Source organism: Neophocaena asiaeorientalis, unplaced genomic scaffold (assembly GCF_003031525.2).
Source record: "Neophocaena asiaeorientalis asiaeorientalis breed wild unplaced genomic scaffold, Neophocaena_asiaeorientalis_V1.1 scaffold430, whole genome shotgun sequence".
Taxonomy (NCBI): Eukaryota; Metazoa; Chordata; class Mammalia; order Artiodactyla; family Phocoenidae; genus Neophocaena; species Neophocaena asiaeorientalis.
In genome coordinates this window covers 902,641-923,111 of record NW_020173691.1, presented here as the reverse complement: position 1 = coordinate 923,111, position 20,471 = coordinate 902,641, and the positions used below count along the sequence as shown (strand labels likewise).

The window sequence follows — 20,471 nt, the reverse complement described above, 5'->3', positions numbered from 1 at the left end:
CTCAGAGACCTCTGTTTGCACCCCTTCGGCAGCCCAGCCCAGGCAAGCTGCCAATTTGGAGAGGGTGTGGGGGGCATCACCCTGAGTCACAGCAGCCCCAACTGGCTTGAAAATTACATCTGTTTCAGAAGTCATCTCCAGCTAACTGACTGTCTTTCTGGGCTTAGTTGCTAAAGTCATCTCAGTTACCGAGCAGCAGCGTTTCAGCCTGGAAGTCTGCTGTAGTTGTGGTTACTATTCAATGGCTGATCTTTTCATCGAAAAGTAAATAATAATTTGTGGGATGTGGAGTATTCTGTGTCTACTGCTTCGAGACAGTCGCTCGTTTTGTTATTTCATTCAGGTCTGAATTACAAAGCTAAGCTAATCAGCCGTGTTCGATTTAAGCTTCTTTAACACTGATGAAAGGCATCTGTAGTTCATCTAAACCATACTTTTGTGAATGACAGCAGATGTGACAAACTATCACCTTGATATAACATGTCTTTATGGTCTATGAGAAAAGAGAAAGAACAATGTATCAGTTTTGCTACATTTTAATGGTAGGTTTTTTAAGGGGTTATTTTTAGGTCTTGTCAGCAACATCAAACAAAAGGTACTGAGTACTCCACAGGGTACAGAGCGCTGCCAAGCACCTCAGAAAATGTACGTGACATGGAGAACGTGTGGTTCTTGCCCCCTGAGGAGCTTACAGTCTGGGGCGGGCAGGGCACGGGGCTGACAACTCACAGTCTAAGAGTTGAGTGAACAACAAAGTAATTTATTAAGGCAAATTCCTCATCCCCTCAAGCTACTGTGGATGGAATCATCTGGAATTAAACTAATCAAGAGGGAAGCAAGACTAAATTGGGTTGAGAATTCTTCAGGCTCATACAGTTTTTTAACATCCATCATAGTAAGCAGAACTGACCTAACAGACAACTGAAAGTGGAGACTAGATCTCTTGAAGTGCAAGGGCTAGAACTTAATTGTGGTTACTTATTTTAAAAAGCAAACATACTGAACGGTATTGACTAGGCTTATTACACGAGTTTAAAAGTAGGCCAAGTACTGGCACCGCGTTCCCCTCATGCTAGCATTGGTCATTTGAAATAGTGAATATTAAATATGTGGGCTCCACATCTAACCCACAGAATGCCCACCCCAAATCTTAAATGTTCTGTGTATTAAATATCCACCTTGTGTGTTCTATGAAAGTTTTATTTATGCCCCATTATTAAGTCAAAAGAATGTAAATAGTCAAATTATAAAAAGCTAATGACCTGCAATATTTCCATATGGATGAATGTCAGTATATCTACATAGGAAATAAATGGCAATCCTATCTACCTATATAAAAAAAAAAATAGAATCTCTCCAGATTTGCATACTCATCACTATAAGAAGAGGTATGCAGGTTTTAAGGTTTCACAATCAGTTGTCAGAAAAACAGCAGTTATTCCTGCGGTATCTTGTTAGCATCTGACTCAAATTATTTTTAGGTTATACACGACTTAGAAGACATTATAAACCCACCAAGAATTTGTAATTATTCTGAGATGGTTCCATCACTAACCCCAGAATCACTATCAGAAAGAGTAACGATCTGATGTAGAAAAAAGCTAATCAACATGACTAAAAATATGCTCACTTTCAGAAAAACGATCTGGTCATCTGGAAAAATCACAGCTACCACCTGCGAACACGCCCATATGGGATGCTGATTTGGCCAAGGCACACTGTTTCTAAGCAGGAGAACCATGAGATCAGGGTGAATCAAGGCCGTCTCTGAGGAGCAGCCTATAAATTTCCAGACTGACCCTGGGCAGCATAATTGGTCCAATTCCTCTCAAAGCAGTTTCATACTGTCCTACCCACATCAACCCAAAGTTTGACATTAACTCAAAAAACCGAAGAGCATATTGGAGCAGAAGTGGACAGGTGTGTAAACTCTAGCACACTCTTATTGCTGTATTAAGTGTGAAGGTGAGCACATTCCACCCACAACAGTGTCGTTCCAGGAAGCAGGGCAGGAATAGTGGCAAATTAGAGAAGAGGCTATTCATTGCACAATTAATAGAAAAGTGAAAATGTTTTAAGATCTACAATAAGCCTGTATCCAAAGGAGTCTTTACATCAGTGACGTGCTGGACTTTGAATTCTGTGCTACAGCTTTGTAATGGACTCACTCTGGCCTGCTGGCCTGGGTACGGCTTGCTTCCTGCCTGTTGAAGGGCGAATGTGCTACACAGAGCTAGGATGGTTTCTACTGAGTGGTAAGATTCACAGAAGTTCCAGGGTATTCATGTCAGGATCATTCCTTGTGCAAAGTTTGATGCAGATGAAGATAAAGTGGTTTCTTGGTCAATAACTGCAATTTCTTTCTTTTAAAGTCAGTGGGTTTCTTGTATCTGTAACCACAATAGAAAAGCCATTGATAACTGATCTATTCCAAGGTTACATATTAAGAAGAGAGAGTAGTCACTGTTAAATTAGTACTAATTCTGTACGTGCATCACTTACAGTTCTATTACAATTGGCCCAGGTTTAATTTCATCCATCTCCATGAAAGCAAAACATTTGGTGCTGGTAAACCTTTTTTTAGGCTTGTAGTGTTTGAATTCAAAGAAAATAGCTGCACCTAAGGAATTAAAGCAAAGCAGATTAGCCACAGACAGCACACTTCTAGTGTCAATAAATTTTCTTTGATCACCAGAAACCTATGAACAAGCAACAATTGTCATAATTTTACAAAGTAACCTCTGTCAGACAATCTCTCTGATGACACGACTGACTATGGCTGCCACCCCAAAACTCATCTGTACCTGAATAGAGGGACATGTCTCCGTATCATCCTATTCTACGGAGTAGAGCAAAACTTCTTGAGCCAGAATGACTCAAGAATGTAAATAAAGAAGTTCATCCACAGGTAGAATTATAAAATATTAAGAATAGAAAATACTACCCAAAAACCCCACAGAAGATACTTGTTAAGTATTAACATTACTCATAGAAACGCATTAAGTAGAAAAGGCATGTAAAAGAGTTCATCAAAAATCCAAACTTAGTTTCTCGAAACAAAAACTCAGTTTTTGGGAGTCTGAACAACAGCTGGTTCAGTTTTTAAATGTTAACTGCTTCCTAATACCTTTCTCAGTGTCCAAAGCCCTGTTTTGTTTTTCCTGGAATGACATGTGCTTGTGTGAAGACAGCGCTAAGCAAGACGAGGGCTTAGAGAGCACGCCTATCCCACCCCTCCCCCAGTGAACAAGTGGTGATGAAACATGTAGATAGTTTTCTCTCCCCAAAGCCCAACAGATAAGCTCTCTCCCCCTCCCCACAGAGAAAAGCTAAAAACAGAATAATAAATCGCCTCGTCTGTGTAGCCAAGAACAATTAATTTCTAAAGGCAACGAAAGAGACGGAAGGACGTCAGGGTCTCCCTGTTATCTGGCTCCTTATTAACAAAGGCTTAACCTTAACCAGAGCGGTGCTGGATCTTGCTTTGCTTTTAAAGACAACTAACATACGTCTAATACTTTCACTGATGACAAAACTCACAAGTGACCAGTTTAACAATGTTCAGAAATGTGTGCACAGCCCTGGCACCTGGGTCCAAACGGAGCGCTTCACATGTCAAGGAAGGAAAGAAAAGCCAATCACTTAGGAGACAAAGGGATGTGCGTGAGGGAGAGATGGGCGTATTTATTTATTTATTTGCCGAGCTGCGGGGGTTGTGGGATCTTAGTTCCCCGACCAGGGATTGAATCCGGACCCCAGCAATGAAAGTACCAAGTCCTAAGCACTGGACCGCCAGGGAATTCCAGAGATGGGCATATTTAGCATCTGCTACCAACACACACGAAAGGATTACAATTGTTAGGTTACCGGTGACCTCGGTCCCCAGGTGTATGACCCTGCCATGTCCACAAGAGAGTAGCTTCTCTTCTCCCTTCCACGGCAATAACAGAGGCATTTTATTATTTAAAAACCTCATAGATCTTTAAGATAGCAGATCACATTTCTTAGTCTCTTCAGCTATGGAACCCATCTCCTTGTCATCGTGATTGTGTCTGAGGTCTGAATAAATGTGAAAATAAAGTCACATTTGAAAACAGCATTAAAGTCCAAGTATGATACCATCATTTTAAGGAAGTTAAAAAAATTTTATTACTCATCTGTAGATAATATACTTCCTGCATTGCTGGTATGCACAGCTCTATACTTCATGGCATTTATAAGAAAGGACAAAATGTAAAATGAGAATAGCCCAGGAAGATTAACTTAAATGCTTATAAACATCAAGCATACTCATTAGCATTAGTCTCAGTTAAAATGACAGTCACTGGACATAACAGATTCAAAGCTGGAGAATAAAGACTCACATTCTGAATATAGTTCTACTTTTAGCATCACAAACCTTTGGTTAATTTTTCAACATGCTTCTGGAGCTCAATGTCCACATTAAAATGAACATACGTATCTTCTTTTCTTGAAGCCACGGGAGTGTCCTGCACAGGAGTTAAATCTATGCCATTCAGATCTAGAGAGGAAAAAACAGTTTCTGCTTCGGGCCTTCAAATACAAAGACGGAAAAACTGCAAAGGGTTGTGTTTCCTGAAGAGGCAGAAGCCGAGAGGAGATTCTGAGGCCAATAAAGACCCATGTCTGGGGTGAGCAGGTACCTGAAGGCGGCTGGTTTCCAGGGTCATGTGGAGGGCACGGAGTAGAGAGGGTGGGAGACCCCCATGGATAGGAGGAGGAAGCCGCCTTACACATCACAAAATTGGATCCTTCCTAGTTAAGAGGTGTCTTCTGATGACACAGGCCAGTATAGTTTTGTGAATTACATTTGGGGACGTAATATACCACAGTGGTGCTCCTACCCGTTTCCCAACCTTGATCGCGTGCATGACACGGAAAGGCCTATAAATCTAACATTATCAGAATTCCCCTGCTGTATTCAAGTCAGAGTACCAAACAATGGACACGACAGCTGCCAAGGAAACCTTTCCATGAATGAACACTTCTTACATATATTACTTAAATTCTGGTTCTATTTGCTATAACATAAGCTGATTTACAATAACCAGATGGCACACTATGTACGGTATACTGCTGTAATCTCTGGAGCCAGGAATCATCCAGTTTAATCTAATTCAACACAGACTCATTTAATGACTACTCAGTGTTCATGTATTATTCAACAGACCCATCTTAGGGACCTTAAAGCAAGAGAGTATGTTTGATTACTTCAGTTCCTAAAGATATTTAAATAAAACATGTTTCAGTTCAACCATATGCAAAGGTAACATAATATCTACATTTCATTTCATTTTTTTTGTATTTTACAGTGTTCGTTCCTGAATGAGAGATGTAGTTCTGTGTAGGGTATAAATACTTTCCAGTAGACCATGGATTTGAGAACCAGTAACATCAGAAGTTAAAGTATCACAGCATTAGTGCTATGGATCATGGTCTCTCCATGTTAACATTTTTGTCTGTGGCCAAAATCCTTTTTCTTTTATTTGGTACTAATGAACCCATGGGTCTGAATATTTCTATGATTGGTAAAAGTTCCCTCCATTTAATTTCAGTCCATACCTGTTTGATTTGTCTCAGACTTCAGATTTATTAACTGTAGACTGGATTAACTGTGCAGTTATTTCTGAATAATAGTATGACAACTTCATCTTCAATCACCCAATAATTACTTTTAAAAGACTGTTGAGTGCTTTAAATAAAGTGCTGTATAAAATGCTTGGCAACGACAAAACAATTCAATCACTGTGGCTTCCCTCTTAAACCAATGACCAAAAAAGTTGTTTTCAAGGAAAAAAATGGTTTGCCATTGGATAGAAAAAAACAAATCCTAAGAGTAATCATGCTTAATAATGACGGTAACATAGTTAAGTATAAGAAATACATCACTCGTCTAATGTCCCGCAGGATTATGTTCAGGGCGTGGATGTTTATGGACGCGTCCTATTTCCCTGTCTCCACTCATGACTAATTGAAGGCCTGATTCTCATCCACCTCTGCACAGCTGTCCTATGTACAAACCTCTCTTGGACAGGAACGAGAGGACCTGAAGTGGAGGCGTGGGAAAACAGAAGAACACTGGGCTTTGCAAAGAAAACCACACACCCTTGGAAGGTGGGGGACATTTTTTAAACCTGTTTTCTGAAGGATGCATCTGCTGTTAAAGACAGTGTGTCTGTCTAGTCAGCACCCTTGACAGAATTTTAAGAATAAAAAGATATACACAAAGAAAAAGCTAAAAGCAAATATGAGTGTAAGTTATGGATAGGGAAGTATTTTTAGTAAATCTCTCAGAAATGTTTGGTGAAGGAATGATGACCACCTCTTCCCAGGGATTTCGCCTCATTGTAAAATCAACTAAAATAAGTTGTCACAGATATAAAACATCCCCTCCCGCTCCCCACCAAAAAAGTTCCAAATGAGAAGCAACATTATAAAATTCCCCAGAGGGAAGATAGATTATACATAGTTATTTACCTTTTACACTAACTGTGATATAGGGATCAATGCATTGCCCAGCATCTTTCAGGCCAATTTTCTCAATTCTGATAGTGAGTAATGTCATTCCTGGTTCTGATGGCAACCTTGGTAATAAAGTACCTGGCAACGGAGAAATAGCAATAAAAATGAGCTCCACCAATAATTTCAAAGTAAATATTTTAACAACATAGAGAAGATATAGATTTGCTCTTAACTAGCTTAGTAACTAGCCAGGCATCATTTTGGTTTCCAAAACTTACAGACACTTGATGTTATTCTTCTCACACAAATGCTTAATTAGACACAAGATACATCTACACCTCCATACTTCATATTCAACACTAAAGCATAAATTACTAACTCAAGTTTGTTAAAATTCCAATCCAGGAAGCCCAATTACAAATTACCACGTAATTAAGAATGTACATAATATATATGCTTCACATTTACTCCTATATAATATACTCCATATCTCAACATGAAGTGGTAGAACAAGGACACAAAAAGCTTTATAAACATTTGTTACATATTTCTAAAGTTTGAAAAATTTAATACCAGAAGCAATAAATCTTTCAGCTACTATTAATCTTTCAGGAAATAATGTATAACTTAATATTTACATATTTAATTGAATAACTTTACAGTGTAATTTCCCACTTCTTTCTTCCTCCTATTCTGTATGATCTATCCTCTCAGAAATCAGTCCTACTGAGAATGCCACATAAAACCACAAGAGTAATTGTATGTTTGAAATCTTTTCCATAGATCAATTAAATTTCTTAAAACTGAAAAACCACCCAGAACCACACAAGAGCATTCCCCACCAAGAAAATGATGTGAAGAAAGAGATCGACTGTAGTTTGTTCATTTATTTCAAATAATCGATGAAGAACAGATGCAAACAAAAGTTGATTTTAATTTAATATGTATATAGTACCACAACTTACAGAATCTAACATTTATAAAGGACTTTGGTTGACACTCTTCAAGTTTCTATCCAACAATGTGTTATTCTACTTTTAATGAGGAAGTATTTGAAGTACAGGAATCAATCAACTTACCATGTTCAAAATATATTATCAATACATTTGACTGCAAATGTGCTTGAGGGAATTTTAGGGGGCAATGAAAATGTTCTCAAATTGGATCACACTGATAGATGCACAACACTATAGATTTATCAAAAGTGACTGAATTGTACACTTAGAATGAGTGAATTTTATGACATGAAAATTACTATAGAAATCCGAGAGTTCTTAACTGGTGATACCTGTTAAAATGTTTTTTTGACTAATGACAAGGTAGAAGTATAAAAAGCAGAAAAACCAAAATGGGACATTCAAAGCAGTATTTAATACTGTTTCACATTACTTTTTCACATGAAATATTTTGCCATATTTCAACACATTTTCAATTTTCACAAGTTTTCTTACATTAAAGATAAAAGGTCTTTACTGCACCCACTGTCTATTCTTTAAAAAAAATTTAAATTGCGAATCTAACACATATTCAGAAAAGCAAATAAAACAAGTGTACAGCTTAATGAAATGCCGGAGAGCAAGCATCCATGTAACCAACAATGAGGTCAAAAAATAAAGCATGACCTCAGGAGTTCCCTTCTATCCCCACCCAATGCTCTTCTGAATTCCTCCTCACTACCCTGCCTTTTAAAATCACTACTAAAAAGCATCCCTGTATAATTGTTTTGCCTGCTTTTGAACTTGAGATTTATCCAATTGTTGTCAGTTGCTGTAATTTGTTCATTTTTATGATTTTCCAGAATTAGTATAGTATAGAGGTTGTACAAATATACCCGTTTTTGTATCCACTCTTCTGCTGACAGGTATTTGAGTTGCTTCAAGTTTTTGGAAATTGTTAACAAAGCTGCTGCAAACATTCTTGGATACATGCTCTGCTCCACCTAAGCACACATTCCCCAAGGGAGGACTTACTGAGTCACATGATATATCATGTTTGCTACGTAATTATGAACTATTTTCCAAAGTGGTCATGTCAGTTTCTGCTCCTAGTACAATCTCCATTGTTCCACATCCTCACTATCACTTGGGAGTTGTCAGATTCTTCTTTTTGGCCAATTTAGGTGTAGAGAAATACCAATCTAGTCTTAAGCTCATTTTGCCAATGATTAATGAGCTGAGCACCTTTTCATTTAAAAATAAGCATTTGTATTTCCCTTTTCCTAAAGTATCTATTCAATTATTTTGCCCACTTTACTACTGAAATGCTCACCTTTTAAAAATATATACTATTTATTTTGGCTGCGCTGGGTCTTAGTTGCAGCATGCAGAATCCTTAGTTGTGGCATGCATGCAAGATCTAGTTCCCTGACCAGGGATCAAACCCGGGGCCCCTGAATTGGGAGCATGGAGTTTCACCCACTGGACCAGCAGGGAAGTCCCTGAAATGTTCACCGTTTTCTTAATGATTTGTAGGAGTCCTCTAATATTTTGACATAAGCTTTTTGTTGGATACATGTTTTACAAATAATTTCTCAGTGGCTTTCCTTTTTTAAAAAAAACCTGTATAGTGAAGGGTAACATATTAAAATGTGTACGAATTCTAGGCACAGCTTAATGAATTTTCACAAAGTGAACACACCTGTGTGACTAGCACCATATCCAGGAAAGAAAGATATTACCAGCATACTAGGAGCTTGACTTGTGCCCCCAAATCACTCTCTCTCCCAAGAGATAACAGCTATTCTTGACTTTTAATACCAAGATCAGTCTTTGCATGTTTAGAATGCCTTTTCTGTTTATGGTGTCTTCTGATTATGGTAAAGTCTTAATGTTAACGTATTCAAATTTCTCAATCTCTAAATTCCTTTAGAGTCAGTGCTTTCTGTGTCCTATTCAAGAAATCTTTCCCCACTCCAAGGTCATGAAGGTATTCTTATAAGAGCCTTTTTGTTTTGCCATTCACATTTCATTCTATAATCCACACAGAATTAATTTTTGGCTATGGTGTGTGGTAGGAGCCCAATCCCATTCTAATCCACATGGACACTCAATTGTCCCAGCACTACTTACTTATTAGGCTGTCATCTCACCCATGTATCTGCAGTGGCATTTTGATCATAAATCAAGTGTGGGTCTCTTTCCGGGCTCCCCATTCTCTCACTGGACTATTTCTTACCCTTGCACCACTACCGTAAGTGTCTTACTATAATTTTACAAAAAGTCTTGACATTCGGTAAAGCAAATTCTCCCGCCTTGACATTATTCTTCAAGAGTCTTAACTACTTTTAGCCCTTTGCATTTCCATGTAAATTATAACACAACAGCTGTCAAGTTCTTAAAAAAAAAAACACAAAAACACAAAACATCAAATAACAAAAACACTGTTGGGACTGCAGTGAAGTTCAGATCAATTTTAGAAACAGTCACATCTTTACAAATTGCTTCTTCCAACCCATGAACTGGAATATATTTCTCCATTTATTTAAGACTTCTTAATTTCTCTCAATAAAGTTCTGCTTTCTTCACATGGGTCTTATACTTCTCATTGGATTTATTAAACTATATTGATATTTTCTGATATTATTATAAATGTTATTTCATTTTCTAAGCAACTGTTGATTGTTTATAAAGATAAAATCAATTCTTTTTTGGTACATAATTTTTAAAAAATCAAGGTACAATTCACATACAACATTATATTAGTTTCAAGTGTACAACATAATGATTTGATATTTGTATATTGCAAAATGATCACAATAAGCCTATAGAATCAATTCTTATGTACAGATTTTACATCCAGGAACCATGCTAAACTCTCTTACTATCTTTTTTTTAAATTTAATTTTTATTTACTTTTGGCTGCATTGGGTCTTCGTTGCTGTGCGCAGACTTTCTCTAGTTGTGGCGAGTGGGGGCTACTCTTCCTTGCGGTGCGCAGGCTTCTCATTGCAGTGGCTTCGCCTGTTGCAGAGCACAGGCTCGAGGCGTGCGGGTTTCAGTAGTTGTGGCTCGCGGGCCCTAGAGTGCAGGCTTGGTAGTTGTGGCCCACGGGCTTGGCTGCTCTGCGGCATGTGGGATCTTCCCGGACCAGGGCTCAAACCCATGTCCCCTGAATTGGCAGGTGGATTCTTAACCACTGGACCGCCAGGAAGCCCCTCTCTTACTATTTCTAATTATTTACCTATAGGCGCTTTTGCATGTTCTACACACATATTCATAAAATCTACAAATAATTTTTATCTTTTACTTCTGTTTTTGGTCCTAGTGCACTGATGAAAAGAGGTCATAGTAGGCACTATGTCTTGTTATTGATCTGAAAAGGAATGCTTCAAGTATGATTTTGGCTCAAAGCATCCCTTAGAGAACCCCCAGAGAACTGTTCTGTTTTCAGTCTGCTAGAATTTTTAAAAATCAGGAAGAGATTTAGAATTTAAACCTTTCTGCATCTATTCAGAGGATTATGAGATTTTCCTCCTTAATCTGCTAATGTGAATTGCCTTGATATATTTTACTCATTGAACAATATGTTCTGAAAAATCATCAGTTCATGGAGATTTTCCTGATTATTATCTATAGTATTCTACAGTATTATTCAGCTAACCTACATATGACAGGTTGTTTCTAATATTTTATTATTACAGATTACACCATAATAAACAACCTGGCGCATATGCAAATATTTTCTTCATATTCTTAGAGGTGTATCTTGAGAATAAATTCCTAGAAGTGAGATTGCTGGGCCTAAGAGTAAATGTGTACTTCTGATGTTATTGTTAAATATTGCTGAATTCCCCTCCAAAGGGACTGTACTATTGTGTATTCCTACCAGTGATGAATGAGCATCTGTCACAGCCTAAGCAACAGTAGTTTTGATTTGCATGTCTCTTATTATAAGTTTAGTATCTTTTCATATGTTTAAGGGCTATTTGTACATCTTTGTGTGTCTGTATGTACGTGTGTACTGTCTGTTCATGTCTTTTGCCCAGTCTTTTAATGTGCTTGTTGGTTTTTGTTGTTGCAACTTAAAATTTTTATTTATATGTTAAGGATGTCAGCCCCTTGTCTTTTTTACTTTGACTATGGCTTTCTTTCTTTGACAGTCAAAAGGTAATTTCTTATCCAATATTCAAAGTCAATGATATGAGACTATGTTTTTCCCAAGTTAACGTTAAAACTGGTTTCTACCTTTGGATGAATCATTTCATAATCTATAACTGTCTAGCTCTTTTAGTTGAAATGAATGAATGGGATGACATTTCTTTCCTCATTACCAACAAACCTTTTTGCCTCAGACCACACTAAAATCTAATCTAACCACTAAATATATTTCTAACAATTCAATATAAAGGCAGTGATTTCAAGCTGCAAGTTAATTTATTCAGCTTCATTATTCTATAATTGAAGGTAGTATGAAAACATTCCATCATGAAGGTTCAGTTTCACCCTCATTACACCTATTAAAGAGCATCTGCAAGCTGACAATAAAATGAAGACGACAAATGATATAAAAAGGTGAATATTCAAGGTATTTCATGATGGTTTCCAATGTGCTCTCTCCCTGTATGACCAACTCCTACACACTCGGAGTCTCAGTTCAGGCTAGATTCCCTGTGGGGAACTCCCCTAGCCTTCTTTTTTTTGCTTATCCATAACACACCGTGCACATCTCTAACCATACTTATGTACTGTTGGCTTTGTCTTGTTGACTACATAGTAAGCTTCTTGAAAGACAAATCTGGGTAACCACTCATTTTTTTTATTGTTTGGCATTAGTAATAAACAGATCCTTTTTGAGTTAATGTATTGTTGAATAAATAAATGAATTTCACAGCTCTAAAGGTTATATTATGTTCTAGTAAACAAATGGCTAGATAATATATATATATTATATATGTATCGATGCACTGTCTTATATGACATGTGCGTGAAAGAAGATAAAATACTAGCATAATACCATACCACCTGCAGCTCCTGGGTTAGATGAGAAAGGTAGCATGTTTATGTATCAAAGGTAAAACCATATGATAATCAGAAATCAAAGCACTACATTAAAAGAAGATTTCTAAATGAACAACTAAAATATTCAACTATATAAAGTAACAGGAGAACAAGCAACTACACTTGTAAAACTTGAAGACTATAATCAGGATAAGAAAAGAAATGATCATACATGATCTGGTATAGACTAAGCTTTTCCAGCTAGAATAATTTGCTATTAAATCTAGAGCAAGGATCAAAAATAACAAATGTTCTTCTATGTGGTAGCACTGCATAAACAACAGATAATCAATGCTTACAGAACACTTAACTACATGCCAGGCAATGTTCTAACTTTATATGTGTCAACTCATTTAATCCTCACAATAATTCTATGATATAGGTGTTAATGTCAGTCCCATTTAGTTAGCAGAAGGTGAAAACTGGGGCACAGAAAAGTTAGGTAACTTGTCCATTATCACACAGCAGTCTGACCCTAGAGTCCATGCTTCTAACTGCCACGTCCCATTTGCCACTTTTGTAATTTAATTGTCCACAAAGCCTAAAAAGGACCTGCAGGATAATCTGCATCTCAAGGTCCTTAACGTAAGTCCCCTTGCCATGTAACATACATGCTCACAGGCTCTGGGGATTGGAATATGGATGTCTTCGGGGAGCCATACAGGTAACTGCCTAAACCAGGATTTCCCAACCAGGTTTCCGCAGAATCCTAGGGGTGTGCTGGAGCTGTGGCTAGGAGCTCCACAAAAGAGAGTGATTAAGAAGGAATAAACGCCACCTGAACTTTGTGCACTGAGCAATGCGTGTTCACTGTGAGGGACAGAGACTGGGCAGTCCCTACAGCAACTCTATTATTGGTCTTTGAGCCTCATATGGCAATGGGCAGTAGGACCACGTTCATCTGGTTGGATCCATTTTTAGTTTTTCATGCGAGAAAGGGGCAGCCACTGGCAGCTGGTAAGCTCTACAGTGCATGGAGGAAGGCCGCCCGGTGCTGTCAGCCTCTTCTGATTTACCTGCCCTACCTCCCCAGTGTACCACCAACTGGAGCAAACATGTCCTACTGCTGTCAAAGAAAACTGGGGGGAATTATTTGATTCAATGTGGCTTCTGAAGAAGAGGTATGAGCTAGGAGAGGAGGATTCCAAACCTAAGCCTACAGATGATACTAATAAGGTAACAAAAACGAATCACAAGCTCCAGGGTCATTTTACTGCACTAGGGCAATAGGGGACACACCAAAGTCCACCGTGATGATGAAAACTATTTATCAATATGTTGTATTTGGACCAGTAATCCAACTTGTCCTATTCCATAGTGCATCAACTGTAGAAGACAATTTATGAACGCAGCTATGGCTCCACAAACATACAAAAAAATCACTTAACTACAAATCACAACCATTGACAAGGTGCTAATATTTTGAGGTTCTAATAGCCATTTAAAATAAACAGAGTAAAGGGAACCCTCTTACACTGTTGGTGGGAATGTAAATTGATACAGCCACTATGCAGAACAGTATGGAGATTCCTTAAAAAACTAAAAATAGAACTACCATACGACCCAGCAATCCCACTACTGGGCATATACCCTGAGAAAACCATAAGTCAAAAAGAGTCATGTACCAAAATGTTCATTGCAGCTCTATTTACAATAGCCAGGACATGGAAGCAACCTAATGTCCATCATCGGATGAATGGATAAAGAAGATGTGGCACATATACACAATGGAATATTACTCAGCCTTAAAAAGAAATGAAATTGAGTTATTTGTAGTGAGGTGGATGGACCTAGAGTCTGTCATACAGAGTGAAGTAAGTCAGAAAGAGAAAAACAAATACCATATGCTAACACATATATATGGTATCTAAAAAAAAAATGGTCCTGAAGAACCTCGGGGCAGAAGCAGAGGAGCAGCTGCAGTCCTCGTCCTTCACCTACAACTCCTCTGTTCCAAGGGAAGCTGATAACACTGCAGAACCTACCGTAAGGAGGATCTCCTCACATGGACTGGTTGGTTCTCTGTATGGGGCCAAGACACTCTGGAAGAGAGAGATTTCGGAGAACCAGACTAGGAATGGACCGCCAGCCCAGAGACCAGGAGTCTGCGTGTTAAGTCCACAGAAGAAAAGAGAGGTTACACGGAAACTGAAGTCAATGAAATCCTTTAAGACCCTGTCCTCACATGATTTTTCTTCCTGGTCTATAATGAAAAATGGCATGATGGTCTTTGTTCCAAAACAGTAGTATATCATCACCTAGACAAGACTCCTAAAGAGGCAATGACTTTTTGGATAATTACTGAGAATGATCTCTTTTGAAATCCCTATGATTTGAGTTTGCTTATTAAGTAACTTTATTTGCTTGACGTTTTATGTGATATTGTACAGATGTTCCCACGGGTGTTGGTTCTAAAATAAGAGGTGAGTTGGTCCTTATTTTGCCTTAGTGCTTCGGAAATTAAACATCACTAACAAGGAGTATATTAATTTTTTTATCCACACTTACAGCAGAATTCAGTCAGGTGTCCAAAATGTAGCCTAAGCAATATCATATATATGTGATAATACATATAATCTTGTTCGTTTTCATTGCTTTAAATTTGTAATACTTGTAACTAAACTCACATATCTAGTACTACTGACACAGATTCTCTGTCATCCAAATTTCTTTCTTTTTTTAAAATTAATTAATTAATTTATTTAGGCTGTACCGGGTCTCAGTTGTGGCATGTGGGCTTCTTAGTTGCAGCATACGGGTTTCCTAGTTGCGGCATGCAAACTCTTAGTTGCAGCATGCATGCAGGATCTAGTTCCCCAACCAGGGATCAAACCCAGGCCCCCTGCATTGGGAGCACGGAGTCTTACCCACTGGACCACCAGGGAAATCCCTGTCACCCAATATTTTTTAAGTGCACATTTCTTTGTGCTGCTAAAGCATGATAAAAAAAAAAAGGACATACATGATAATACTTTGCATTTAAGTAGCATTTTTTTTTCTTTCAAGAAAAATACTTTAGTTATTCTGGGATAATTTTAAACACGATTTAAGATAATGATATTGTTCAAACCAGCCACAATATTTGGTAGATAGGTAACATATTAAATGTGTCTTCAAGTTCTGGCAATAGATAATCTTTGCAACTGACATTGCAGGTAGATAAAAAGTTATGGAGGGACCATTTATTTGTTTTGAAATACTGAATTCAATTTAGAGGTAGAAATTGTAGTAAAACATTAAAATACACATACAAGTTCTTCTAGTAAGTAATTTATTGTCTAGCAGTTGAGGAAAATGGGTTCCTCTAAGCTTTCACAAAAAAAGAGTTTGAAAAACTGTTAAGATGTTTGTTCGTGTTTAAAACTGCTTTAAAAGTTTGAAAAAAATCTTAGGGGCCATTATCATTTAAATAATATTGTATCTAGGTCTATGAAATTAAAATTATAGCTCATTGAAGTTGTTTGCATACATAAAGAGTATATCAGTGTCACTATCACATTTTGGAAAAAAAAATAATAAACACACATCCAAAAAGTCTAGAAGGAGTCAGTGGGCATGTGCTTCATGTAGAAATGCTAGTTTAAAAAGGGCAATCCATCATTCCCTACAGCAAGCAAGGGAGAGTTCCCCACAGGTGTCTGAGTTGCAAGGTTGAATTGCCAGAGTACTTTCAAGAAAGGAGGCCAGATGTTGCCGGGTGCTTTGAAGATGAGGGCTGCAGGAGGTAGCATACTTAACAGACATTTCATATGAACCAGTCTCTGCAAAGCTCTGAAGAAAGCCCTTTAACTTCAAGTGACAGGATTCTTGGATTTAAAAGAAAAAGAATTAACTTTAAAAGGAAATCCTGAAATATTTCCATGACTACTTGGGCTCGAGAGAGAGAGAAAATATAAATAAGTCTTACATCTTATTAAAAACCAGTCTGGAGAACAAGAGAACAAAATCAAAGAGTTATTTTCCTTCCCTTTACATACTAATAAATTCCTGGGTGAGGAACACTTTCTCTGATTCCTCTGCACAGCCTGAGAACTTGAGATTTTGGGAGAAGAAAAAGAACTTAGTGAGCTGTGGTCTAACCATACCCTTGAGATGATATTTCACCGCTGTGCCCCTAGGCATGCTCTGGATTTCTGTGAAAGAAGGATGCCCTGATAGTCATAGGAAAGCAATGAACATTTTGCTGCAATTTTCAACTTCTTATATGTGTGAGCAAGAAAAAACTTCATTCCAACTGAAAATGAAATTCATGTTTGCTTATTTCTCAAGTTCAACTCAGAATTGAGTACTTGTGCAGGAAAAGCCAAGCACAGGTTTCACGCTGAAGAGGTAAATTTCATTCTTTATTTTTAGTTTCAAAAATAAACATGTTTTATGCATATTTAAGCCTATATAAGAGCTCAAAAAACCAACACATTTGTATAATTTTGAACCTGCTAAGCCTATGTTTGAGTTTAATCACGTCATTCAGTAAAAAAATGTTTTTTAAAATCTTGAAAATTGTGTCTTGGCTACTTTTTATTCATATTTATTGGGCTTATGATTTTAAGAGCTTTATATTCAGCAATGTCAATACATTTTTAGGCCATAAAAAACACGTTATAAATTTATATCCTTGATTTAAATGAAATCTACCAAGCCTACCTTTAGAAGAATTAAATCCTACTTTGGCTTAATCCAATTATTTAACAAAAATTTATGATGTTTGCCATATGAGTTTTTTACATTTTGAAAAGGAAAAAGATTAATATCAAAAAAGGTAAGATAATATCTACCTCCCCCCCTCCCCCCATTAAAGGCTGGCTAAAAAGTCGCTTTCAGTTTTAAATGGGAAAAAACGATTCTGGGTCCTACCACATCTGCACACCATACCTTATTCCTCATCAGCCTCACAGTGGTGCTGGTTACAGACCTGTAGGCGTTTGTCAGCACGCATAAACCTGCACACTAAAAAGGGTGAATGTTGTATATGTAAGTGACACCTCAATAAACGTGACTTTCAAAAACAGTCACAACAAACTTACAATTCAGTAACTTATATAAAAACAAAGATAATAAATTAAAAGTCACAACAATTCCCAGAACTATCTTGCCACCAAATGCAAACACAGCCTAGGCATAACTAAAATCTTGGATTCTCTCAGAATAACAAGGAAAATAAAACGTTTCCTGCTTTACAGTTAAGTTAAAGGTTAAATGCCATCTTGTTATTTTGATGATGTCAATGAATATAATTTTACGAGTCATTTTTTAATGACACCTATAGGTCGTGGACAATAATGACCCCAAACTAAAAACAGCTAATTAAACTACATGTACTCGTTCAAAAAAGAAATTCAGAGAATAGAAGGGTTCAGTAAGCCTTCTGTACCTCTGAAATGAAATATCACAATGCTATATCAGTTTACAAAAATCTATTCAGTTTGGGCTTACTCTTACATAGCAAATGGATTTAATTTATGGCAGAAGTTTCTTTTCAACTCAGCAAACTGAACCTCATAAAAACCTTGATCTGTATGTTTCATGGCTTACATCATCTGCTTTAAAGATCTTGTTTGCTACAGAAGTACAGCAAGTGAGCAAACAACCAAGTCAGAGAGAAATTTATAGTACTGGAAGCTACGGCAATGATAATATGTGGTTTGCAAAGGGAATAACAACTATTCAGTTAGTAAAACAGCGAGATAATTTCTCTCACCATCTCAGCAATTTTGAAATTTCCTACATATATGACAAAAACGAGAAAAATACATCTCTCTTTTCATAAAGCAAGGTACATTAGGAATAATGCCCTATACCAAAGAAACACTATTAACAATAAGAGCTACCATCTACAGTAATTGTCCCAGTAATCCTATAGTGTAGGTATTGTTATCTCCATTGAAAGATGATGATGATGAGAATAATCACCTCACTAATATTCAGCATGTGACAGGTACTGTGCTAAAAGCTTTATATGCTGTACCTCGTTTAGTCTTCACAGGAACCTTATGAGTAGGCATGATTATCATCCCATTTTATAAATAAAGAAATTGAGGTTAAACTGGTTTAAGAATAGGTGCAACTAGTAATGGACAGAGATTAGACTCAAGCCCAGCGTCTGTTGGTTCAAGTCTATGCTGCTTCAACTCCATAATGCCTCCTCCCCAAGGGGCATTATAAACACTGGAATATCACTGTTATTACTGTAGTACTTTATTGCACTTCACAGATATCTCGTTTTTTACAAACTGAACATCTGTGGTAACACTGTGTCAAGCAAGCAAGCCAGTCTACTGGCGCCATTTTTCTGACAGCATTTGTTCACTTCATGTCTCTTTTGTCACATTTTGATAATTCTTGCAATATTTCAAACTTTTTCATTATTGTTACAGTGATCTGTGATCACTGATCTTGATGTTACCACTGGAACCACAGATGTGGTGGAAATAGCAAGAGAACTAGAATTAGAAGTGGAGCCGGAAGATGTGACTGAATTGCTGCCATCTCAAAAAACTTTAACAGATGAGGAATTGCTTCGTACAGATGAGCAAAGAAAGTGGTTTCTTGAGATGGAATCTACTCCTGGTGAAGATGCTGTGAAGACTGTTAAAATGGCAACAAAAAATTTAGACCATTACAAAGACTTAGTTGATAGACAGTGGCAAGGTTTGAGAGACTTGACACCAATTTTGAAAGAAGTTCTACTATGGGTGAAGTGCCATTAAATAGCACTGCATGCTAGAGAGAAACTGTGAAAGGAAGAGTCAACCTAGGTGGCAAACTTCACTGTGCTCTGATTTTAAGAAGGTGCCACAGCTGCCCCAACCTTCTGCGACCACCACCCTGATCAGTCAGCAGCCGTCAACGTTAGACAAAACTCTCCACCAGCAAGAAGGTTACAACTAGCTGAAGGTTCAGATGAGGGCTAGCATTTTTTTAACAATAAAGTTTTTTTCTTTTTTTAATGTTTGTTTATTTATTTATTTCTGGCTGTGTCGGGTCTTGGCTGTGGCACCCAGGCTCCTCTCTAGTTGTGGAGCGTGGTTTCCAGAGCGTGCAGGCTCAGTAGTTGCAGTGCATGGGCTCCAGAGCACGTGGGCTATGTAGTTGCAGCAAGTGAGCTCTCTAGTTGTGGCACACGGGCTCAGTAGTTGCGGCGCGCGGGCTTAGCTGCCCCACGGCATGTGGGATCTTAGTTCCCTGAGCAGGGATCGAACCCGAGTCCCCTGCGCTGGAAGGCAGATTCTTAACCACTGGACCACCAAGGAAGTCCCAGCAATAAAGTATATTTTTAATCAAAGTATGTACCTTGTTTTTTTAGACATAATGCTATCACACGCTTAACACAGACTATAGTGTACACGTAACTTTTATATGTACTGGGAAATCAATAAATCTGTGTGACTCGCTTTCTTGCAATACTCACTTTATTGCGGTGGTCTGGAACCAAACCTGCAGCATCTCCGAGGTCTGCCTGTACTTTTATTACCAAGAAAGTTATCAGGATAATACATAAATTGTATCTAGCTGTATTTTAAAGCTTCTGGCGTCTATTTTAAAATACATCACAATATATCAGCATAGTACACTAAAGTGAACTATTATAGTTTACCAGAAATGAAAACTGTGTACTGTATAAGAACAGAACAGAATAAAACAGTAATTGGGAGAAGCAAGAAATTTATCCAGGGTGGCCTAGGTTACTGACAGAGAGGGAAGATCTTCTGTAAACAAAAAAGCCTTGCCATATGTTATTTGCTTTCCTAAAACAAGATGGGAAGAAAAGGGCATTTGCTTAGTATTCATTCTCCCTGGGTCCAGTTTTAATGACCACAATTTGATTAATTAAAGAAGTACTTACAACAGTGTACAGAAAAGAGTTAACATAGCAGGTCTGAGACTGTTACTCTTAGAAAGGCCTGAGTACAAGGTCGACCCCTGACTAGAGTCTGGGAATCTGGATTTATGAGGGTTCCTACTATCCCCTGATAAGAATGGTCACTATGCCTA

At 37.6% G+C, this 20,471-nt stretch overlaps 1 protein-coding gene across 1 annotated transcript in view; it reads right to left on the bottom strand.

Annotated features, from left to right (window-relative positions):
• Positions 1-520: 520 nt before the first annotated feature.
• The window catches only part of AIDA (axin interactor, dorsalization associated), a 42,677-nt gene continuing 22,726 nt past the window's right edge, over positions 521-20,471 (bottom strand). The window contains exons 7-10 of the mRNA XM_024750462.1: positions 6,499-6,621; positions 4,400-4,522; positions 2,503-2,620; positions 521-2,390 (exon numbers count right to left, since the gene is read on the bottom strand). Of these exons, the coding sequence (XP_024606230.1) occupies positions 2,294-2,390; positions 2,503-2,620; positions 4,400-4,522; positions 6,499-6,621 (461 nt within the window). The 3' untranslated portion in view covers positions 521-2,293. The remainder of the gene's footprint in view (positions 2,391-2,502; positions 2,621-4,399; positions 4,523-6,498; positions 6,622-20,471) is intronic.